Here is a 10,006-nt window from a genome sequence, read left to right on the forward strand (position 1 = left end):
ATCGTTACCGATGATGACACACGACCACACTCACACACACACACACACACACACACATATATATATATATATATATATATATATATATATATATATATATATTTGTATTCAAATATGTATGTGTATGGGGAATACTGTATATAAATATAAACTCACATATATACATGTGTGTGTATATATATATATATATATATATATATATATATATATATATATATATATATATATATATATACATATATGTATATATATACATATATATAACACAATATATATATATATATATATATATATATATATATTTATATATATAATTTCATATATATATGGAGCATATTTCAGAAGTTTCTGTTCATCAGACAATCTTGTCATTGGAGGTACTCTGTTCCAACATAAAAACATCCACAAGTATACATGGACTTCACCATGTAGCAATTACAGAAAATCAGATAGATCACATTGCCATTAATAAAGAGAGAAGGAGGACTCTGAGAAATGTAAGAAGCTATAGAAGTGCAGCTATTGGTAGTGATCACCAGCTCCTCATTGTCACACTGAAAATTAAAACTAAAAGCACACAACAGAAATATAGATAGAATACCTACATTTGATATAACTAAGCTTCTGAGGAAGAGCACAGAGAAACATTTGCAATTGAATGTAGGAATCGATTTGCAGTCGTAGAGACTTTAAGAGACGAAGAACAGACAATTAATGAAGAATGGTGTGATATTAAGAACATATATCAGTCAGTTGGTAGTGAAGTGTTGGGACAAGTAGTTACAAGGAGAAAGCCATGGATATCGAATGATACTTGGGGTACTATAAAAAGGAGACAAAGATAGAAATTGATTATTGAAAGTTTTTCGAGGAAGTAATGAAAATTACAAGGTAGAGCATGCTAAGTATTCCAGTATTGATGGTGAAATCAAAAGAAAAGCCAGAAATGACTGGAGAGAGTATTTAGACAGTAAAGCAGACGAGGTTGAAAAAGCTATGAATTCAGGAAGTGGCTATGGTGTGAAAATTGCTCATAGAATTTTTAATGAAATCTCGACTTTGGCAAAGAAGAAGCATATACCCATCAAAAAGAAAGATGGCTCTGTTATAGCAACAGAAAATGAAGAAAGACAACGTTGGATGGAATACTTTAGTGAGGTTATGAAAAGGACACATGAATGGAATAATTTGATTGATATACCTGAAGCTGATGAAGACCTTGATGTGCCCATGAATGAATTCAGTGTGTGTGAAGTCGAAGCTATCCTCAAAAAACTAAAGAGATGGAAAGCCCCTGGATATGATGGAATAACTGCCGAGATGATACTGACCGAAAATGAAGTGACTCCCAGACTACTTATAAGATTATTTTGTAGAATGTGGCATGAAAAGACAAAACCTGATGAATGGGAGTTAGGAGTGTTGGAGAAAATAGCTAAAACTGGAGACCTGACTGATTGCAATAATTACAGAGGCATAACACTTACGCCAGCTGTTATGAAAATATATAGCATGTTTATTCTCAAGAGACTGGAGAAAAGATTGATGAAAAGCTGAGAGATTAACAAGCAGGATTTAGAATAGGTAGAAGTTGCACTGACCAAATTTTCATTTTGAGACATTTGTACAGCAATGCGTAGAATATAGACATCCACTTTTGATGGCATTTGTGGACTACGAAAAAGCCTTTGATAGTGTGTACCGGCCAATTTTGTGGAGAGTTCTGCGTTAATTATGGAATTACTCTTAAATATGTAAAAGTGATTAAGTCTGTTGATGAGCATAGCAAGTGCAAAGTTAATGTTAATGGAGTCTTATCAAGTGAGTTTCCAGTGAACAGCGGAGTAGTCCAAGGGAATGTGTTTTCACCTATGTTGTTTATCCTCTTCATGGACTTTGTAATGTGTAGAACCGTCAGAGATGGTGGAAAGGATTAGACTGGATTGGCGTAGGAATTTAGCAGACCTATAGGTATGCTGATGATGCTGTCCTTCTTACCAGAACACCACAGAATTTGCAATGCTTGCTTACCAGAATGCATGAAATATCACACGAGGGTGGGCTGAAGAAAAAGAGAAGAAAGACAAAGATGATAAGAACGGAGTATGCAATGGAAGATGAAATATCATTGGAAGGAGAAAGAATTAATGAGGTAGAATCCTTTAAGTATTTAGGAACAATGATCGCCAATACAGGGTCTTTAGAATTAGAGTTTAGTGAAAAAAAGCAAACCAGACAATGGCTAAGTTAAGTAAAATTTGGAAATCAAATCGCCTAAAATTTCATATAAAAATCAGAATATATATCAGTTTAGTGAGATCGGTGTTACTCCATGGACATGAGTCATGGTATGACAATGAAACATTCTCCAATAGATTTAATAGACTGGTGAATAAAGCCCTCAAAAGGATATTGGGAGTTAAATGGCAGGACAGGATTAGAAATGAAATTATAAGAGAGATTACTCGAGTACCATACGTGGATGAGATCATGATGAGGGGTAGATGGAAATGGTTTTGGGGCATGCTCTTCGCATTCCCCAAGAGAGATTAGTTCATCAAACGTTTAACTGGGCTCCACAAGGCACTAGACGAATTGGAAGAACGAGGCCTACATGGCTTAATACTATAAAGCACGAAGTAGGAGATGAAGAATAGAGAAGTATTGAAAAAAAGTTCAAGACAGAGACGACTGGCAAAATCTAACCGAGGCCCTTTGCGTCAATAGGCGTAGGAGGCGATAATGATGATGATGATATATAAATAAATATATATACGAATATATATATATATATATATATATATATATATATATATATATATATATATATATATATATATATATATATATATACACAGTACTTAGGAATGTAAACTATCCGAATATAATTAATAGATAATACCTAGTATTAGTGGTGGCTAAAAATATACTGCAGTATCTCTCCGGACAAACTAAGTTTCATAAGTTACAGTTTGTTTTCACGATAACACAAAAATTGCATTCAAATTTTTCCATTTAATACTTAGTATCGAAGCGAGTTTCAAATAATGGAATTAAACTTCAATATAATGATTATGGTGATGAAAACTGAAGATACAAGAATATTTGGATACGCCTAAATTAATTAACAAGTATTGATAACTCTAAACTTCAAGATTTTTTTATGTGAAAATTTCAATATTAATTTTGAAATACATAAATAACTTGCCTCAAGGCTTCAGAGAAATCTAAAAGTCAAAGATTTTTTTAGTATGACAATATTTACTTCGAAATTGAAAATAACCCTAAGCTTGTGTTTGCATATGCGGAATACGAAAAATTCAATATTAATCTTGAAAGTTTAGTGGATTTTAACGAGAGAGAGAGAGAGAGAGAGGAGAGAGAGAGAGAGAGAGGAGAGAGAGAGAGAGAGAGAGAGAGAGAGAGAGAGAGAGAGAATTTTAAAAACTTTGTGGACACTAACAACAGAGAGAGAGAGAGAGAGAGAGAGAGAGAGAGAGAGAGAGAGAGAGAGAGAGAGAGAGAGGAGAGAGAGAGAGAGAGAGAATTTTAAAAGCTTTGTGGACATTAACAACAGAGAGAGAGAGAGAGAGGAGAGAGAGAGAGAGAGAGAGAGAGAATTTTAAAAACTTTGTGGACATTAACAGAGAGAGAGAGAGAGAGAGAGAGAGAGAGAGAGAGAGAGAGAGAGAGAGAGAGAATTTTAAAAGCTTTGTGGACATTAACAACATAGAGAGAGAGAGAGAGAGAGAGAGAGAGAGAGAGAGAGAGAGAGAGAGAGAGAGAGAGAGATTTTTAAAAGCTTTGTGGACATTAACAACAGAGAGAGAGAGAGAGAGAGGAGAGAGAGAGAGAGAGAGAGAGAGAGAGAGAGAGAGAGAGAGAGAATTTTAAAAGCTTTGTGGACATTATCAACACACAGAGAGAGAGAGAGAGAGAGAGAGAGAGAGAGAGAGAATTTTAAAAGCTTTGTGGACATTATCAACAGAGAGAGAGAGAGAGAGAGAGAGAGAGAGAGAGAGAGAGCATATTAAAAACTTTGTGGACATTAACAACAGAGAGAGAGAGAGAGAGAGAGAGAGAGAGAGAGAGAGAGAGAGAGAGAGAGAGAGCGAGGAGAGAGAGAGAGCATAATAAAAACTTTGTGGACATTAACAACAGAGAGAGAGAGAGAGAGAGAGAGAGAGAGAGAGAGAGAGAGAGGAGAGAGAGAGAGAGAGAAAGAGAGAGAGAGAGAGAGAGAGAGAGAGAGAGAGAGAGAGAGAGAGAGAGAGAAGAGAGAGAGAGAGAGAGAGAATTTTAAAAGCTTTGTGGACATTAACAACAGAGAGAGAGAGAGAGAGAGGAGAGAGAGAGAGAGAGAGGAGAGAGGAGAGAGAGAGAGAGAGAGAGAGAGCATATTAAAAGCTTTGTGGACATTAACAACAGAGAGAGAGAGAGAGAGAGAGAGAGAGAGAGAGAGAGAGAGAGAGAGAGAGAGAGAGAGAGAACATATTAAGAGCTTTGTGGACATTAACAACAGAGAGAGAGAGAGAGAGAGAGAGAGAGAGAGAGAGAGAGAGAGAGAGAGAGAGAGAGAGCTCAAAATCCTTTAGCATAAAGGCGCAGAAATGCTTTTCGCAGTAAGAAATGCATCATCATTATACCTTAAATATATCCTGGAATACCTCCATCATTGTTAGAAATCCCTAATAAACAACATCTAAAAGCATTACGACGAACCGTCATAGGGGAAATCTCAGGGAATTAAACGTGATAATCCCTTAATGAAAAGACATTTAACTGGAGATTACCGTTTTCCCCTTTTGTTGGGGATCAGCGGGAATAAAGAGCTTAATGTTGCCATTGTGAAGGATAGACTTTAGGATAGACGATTTGGAACGTAGGATTTGCATATACGGAAGACATTACCTGAAGTAATAGTTGCATTTCGTGGGCGAAAGGAAGATTTTATTTGGGTGATTCAAAGCATTTTTTAACGAATGAAGAGCTATCTATTTAGATCATCAGTGGTCTTACTGTATTATCTTTAGAATAATGATTATGAATAACATACAAGTGGATGGTTTCATCCGTTTTTGTTTATGATTGCATGTTTTATAACAACTTATTACGAGAACGGATGATCGGAATTTAAAGTAGTTACCTGGGGGTCATTTCTAGGATTATTACCCCAGAAGGAAAAAAGTTTCCTTCTCAATTAAAAAAATTATCTTGTAAAGAAAATTTCCCCGGATGAAAATTTCTCAAAGAAGAAAAAACGCTCCACGAAAAAAAAAATGTTTCCCGAAGTAGGAAAACGTTTTCAATGGTTAAGAAAAAGTTTCCCAAATAAGTAAAGTTTTCCAAAGGAGGAACAGGTTTCCTAAAGAAGGAAAGTTCACCAAAGAAAATAGTTTCCAAAAGAAGGAAAGTTCACCAAAGAAAATAGTTTCCAAAAGAAGGAAAGTTTTCCAAAGGATTAAAAGGTATCTCAAAGAAGAAAAGTTTTCCAAAGGAGGACAAGTTTCCCAAAGAAGGAAAGCTTTCCAAAGGCGGAAAAAGTTTCCCAAAAAGGAAAGTTTTCCAAAGGAGGAGCAAGTTTCCCAAACAAGGAAATAGTTTCTCAAAGAAGGAAAGTTTCCCAAGGAAGGATAGTTATCCAAAGGAGGAAAAGGTTTCCCAAAGAAGGAAAGTTTTCCGAAGGAAGACCAAGTTTCCCGATGAAGGAAAGTTTTCCAAAGGAGGAAAAAAGTTTCCCGATGAAGGAAAGTTTTCCAAAGGAGGAAAAAAGCTTCCCAAAGAAGGAAAGTTTTCCAAAGGAGGAAAAAAGTTTCCCAAAGAAGGAAAGTTTTCCAAAGAAGGAAAGTTTTTCAAAGAAGGAAAAAGTTTTCCAAAGAAAGATAGTTATCCAAAGGTGGAAAACGTTTCCCATGGAGGGAAATTTCTCAAAGGCGGAATAAGTTTCCCAAAGAATGAAAATTTTCCTAAAGAAAGAAAGTTTCACAAAGTAAGGAAATGTTTCCCCAAGAAGGAAAGTTTTCAAAGGACGAAAAACTTTCCCAATGAAAAATTTTCATAAAAAAAGGAAAGTTTCCAAAGAGGGAAAAAGTTTCGTAAAATAAGGGAAAAGTTTCCCAAAAGAATAAAAAATATCCCAAAGAGGGAAAAGCTTTTCCATTAAAGGGAAAAAAGTTTCTCTTTGTATTAAAATTTGTTCGGTTATATTGGTGAATATTTTGAATTTCTTTTTATTTTTATACAATGTCGATGATACCCAGCAAAACATACATCTGAACGACCACCTAAAGAATATTTCTTTAAATACTTCTGTTTTCCACGATTTATTGCTAATAAATAAATAGAAACGACGAAGGAAAATATTTGATGGTTACATAATGTAGCAACGCCATGGCAAATGTCACTGATGGTAAACTAACACTCCATATCTAATGGTTTTACATTAACGGGCGCACAACTGGAGTATTTAGCCTATGTGCATTGTTTGTTGTTGTTTTTTCTCAATATCTATAATGTTTTCCGTTGAAAAAAGGTAGACACTAGGAGAAATATATCTTAAATTAACCGTTCTGATATATAAAGAGAAAACATGATGCCGATGTGAATCAATGTATTCATTCATTTGTTTTTGGTAGGCTATTCCGTAAAGGGTTATATTCTCTGTAGCCTTCGTTGTACTTTGTGGATTTGTTATTGATTGCAAAATTACTATATATCAAGCATATTGCAATATATTGAGATTTTGCATTCTTATTCATTAACAGCCCAAAGTAATGTATCATACCTAGTCTTAAAGGAAAATCTACTTCTTCTCCTAAAATAAACGATAAGGCGATTGGTGTTTGGCGAATTTTGCACTGATTGCAATTTATTTACAACATATCATGACTTTATCATTCCTAAATACCAATATGACAAAATATATAAAAGTTAATTAGAGTACATACTTATTTCAATATGAATTACTCCTAGCAAATATTTGCCTATCATTCCCTTGCCAATTTTACTCAAAAGATGAGATACCAGCACTTATAATCCATCTCCCATGTTATTTTTCTTAAAATGTATATGAAAAAGGTTACTGAATTCAATACAAATCTTTTTTTTATTCCAGATATCTTTTCCTCTGAAAATGGTCATAGCTACGGAAACGTGTAGTGATAGACTAATTGGGGAGCCGGTATTCACATCCTGAGAATACCCAGATATTTGAGAGCACAACAATGCAAAAATATACTTTTTATACAAGAAAGCGTAAATAGGTATATTTAGATAGTGTACGCACATACGCTGTGTACAGTAATGATTAACTACGATTGAAACACTCGACATCTCCAAAACCGCCATCATCACCCTCAATTACTCCTGTTTTGGCCTTCGTAATGCAGGATCCCCATTTTAGTGACTTAAAGAGGGCATTTCAGAGAACCTCCCCATATGCATATGTTGCCTAGATGACATAGTAATATTCTCCCTTTCAAAGAGGACATCTACGTCACCTACACATCGTTCTCGACCGTGTGCTGCAGAACGGCCTTTTTGTCAGGTATGACTAGTGTACCTCTTGTGCCAAGGAAGTGACATACTTGGGTCATCTCATCACTCCTAAGGGCGTTCACCGTCTCCCTGAGGCAGTACATAAGTTTCCAACGACCTCGACCGTCAACGCAGTTATGGAGTTCTTGGGTGTGGTGGTCTATTATGATCGGTTCTTGCCAGACATGGCCGCCAATCTCGCCCCCTTCTAAGACTCTCCCAAGGGCAAGCCAAAAAAACCTGAAATTGGAATATCTTCTGCGGCCAGCCTTCTCCAACGTAAAGAAATCCCTTTCAAATGCTACTGCTCTTGATCAATACCAGTGACGTCACTGTGGGGGGGGGGGGAGGGCATGCTCGAACAAATTCCTACAGATCGCCTGCCCTTTGCCCTTCTTTGGTAAATAACTTTCTCAGGCAGAATCTAGATACTCTACCTTCAGCCGCAAACTACTGGCGGTGTATTTGCCTGTCCATCACTTATGCGAGTTCTCAGTCATATGGACCACATGCCCCTTGAGCACGCTTTCAGTCAACAATTCAATGCCTGGTCCACACGCCAATGCCAACATCCCTGCAATTTGTGAATACAATGGTAACACTGAACATATCCGTAGTAAAATGAATCCTGTCACCGTCACCCTTTCTAGACACACATTGGCCGTTGTCCACTTGGAAATAGATTCTAACGCCTTGGCAGAAAACCAAAGGAAAGGACCCTGAGTACCAGATCTACAGAACATCCTCCATGTCTCTCATTTGAAAAGACATTGCTCTCGATGATTCCAATGCCAAGGCTTAGTACTGGTAGGACATGCCTCTGGATATCTACCTCCATGTGTCAACAGGTGTTTCAATTAAATAATGGCCTCTTGCAACCTTCTTGCAAAGGTGTTTCAATTGATTCATGCACTCTTGCAACCCTCTCGCCAATTCAATGCACAGCCAATGAAGCTGAAATTCATATGGAATGGCATTACTAAAGATGCATAGGATTGGGTACATGACTGTATTTATGGTCAAATTTCAAGAGTGCATCGACAAATGGATTCAGATGTGGGTAAGTTTCATCATCCTCAGTGATGTTTTGCCAACATTCACATTGGCATTGTTGGCCCTCTACCCTTTGGAGGCTATGACAATGAGTCTGGCTTTACATACCAGGCAATCTGCAATAACGACCTCTACCTATGTCACAAGGACGCAGTTTCCTGTTCACAGTCATCGATCTGTAGCGTACGTGTTTCATACAAGCTTATACACTGTAATGCTATTGCTTTTTTATCTTTCTTTTCTCCCAGAGTGACAATAGAAAAACCTGTTTAAGCTTGCCATTGTATGTTTCACATTGTTTGAATTATTGTGAAATTTTTGCTCTCAACTGCTTGTATATAAGCTCGTTATCTGTTGAATGAACCTCACTTGCAATCACCTCGCCTCTCTATTAAGGGTAAGAGTAATGGTGTCTGGTTTCAGTTGAAGTTTTGTGCTGCTACCCTACTCTCCAGATTGATAACACATTCGGCATCCGAAAGCACATTACTTCTGACAGGGACACTACTTTCACCTCTTGATTGTGGACATCATTAGGACATGTTCTTGGGGTCACCCTACATCACACTACTTCTTATAACCCTAGAGCCAACAGAATTGTGTAACATTTCCAATTTACCCTCAAAGCAGCTTTGATGTCCCACAGCAACGACTCCAGTTAGTTTCTACAACTTCCCTTGGTCCTCCTTGGACTGAAGATCACTCCCAAAGACACCCTGTATGTCTCAGAGGCTATAATGGTCTATAATAACCCGCTGGACATTCCTACGGAATTTATTTTTTGTCCTATACCTTCTCCGATGATCTCCAGCGCCAACAGAGTGGGGAAATTCACCAATTGCTATTAGACTTGTAAGAACCCAGTAAACCAGAACATACCGGAAGACTTACACCTCGTGCTGACACTTCCGCTCCATATGCCGGCCCATTCCTTGTCATCTGTCCTACTGCAAAAGCTTTCCTCCTCCAAATTCATGGAAAAGAGAATTGGGACACAAATAACCACCTAAAATCTGAGTATTCCCGTCTTTCTCATGCAAGTCTGCTTTAGGAGGAGCCATGCTATAAGCAAACCACATATAATAAAGAAGTATACCCTCTCATTTCCTTCTACGCTCCAATCGCTATCTGACTCCCCGGCAAAAATGTGTTATCATTACTGATGTTATATTGTAAATTTTTATTCCCATGTCAACCCTATTGGCAAAAGCTGTTGAAAAAAAAAAAAAAAAAAAAAAAAAAACATGCAATCGTCACAGCTATGTGACGCCTTGGTGAACTATAAATACCCGTGTTATTACTAAATGAAGTTCGTTGTATGAAGACTCTTATGCAGTCGTAATCCTTGAAAGTTTCAGATTAATAATAGTAACAAATCTTGAATAATATATAATGAAATGCATGTTTATATATATGT

General features: G+C 36.8%; 1 protein-coding gene across 1 annotated transcript in view; it reads right to left on the reverse strand.

Annotated features, from left to right (window-relative positions):
- The window catches only part of LOC137649278 (UPF0415 protein C7orf25 homolog), a 24,468-nt gene extending 14,818 nt beyond the window's left edge, over window positions 1-9,650 (reverse strand). Inside the window, exons 1-2 of the mRNA XM_068382264.1 lie at window positions 9,538-9,650; window positions 7,587-7,752 (exon numbers count right to left, since the gene is read on the reverse strand). Of these exons, the coding sequence (XP_068238365.1) occupies window positions 7,587-7,752; window positions 9,538-9,650 (279 nt within the window). The remainder of the gene's footprint in view (window positions 1-7,586; window positions 7,753-9,537) is intronic.
- Between the last annotated feature and the right edge of the window lie 356 nt (window positions 9,651-10,006).

The sequence above is a fragment of the Palaemon carinicauda genome, chromosome 11, assembly GCF_036898095.1.
Source record: "Palaemon carinicauda isolate YSFRI2023 chromosome 11, ASM3689809v2, whole genome shotgun sequence".
NCBI classification, from domain to species: Eukaryota; Metazoa; Arthropoda; class Malacostraca; order Decapoda; family Palaemonidae; genus Palaemon; species Palaemon carinicauda.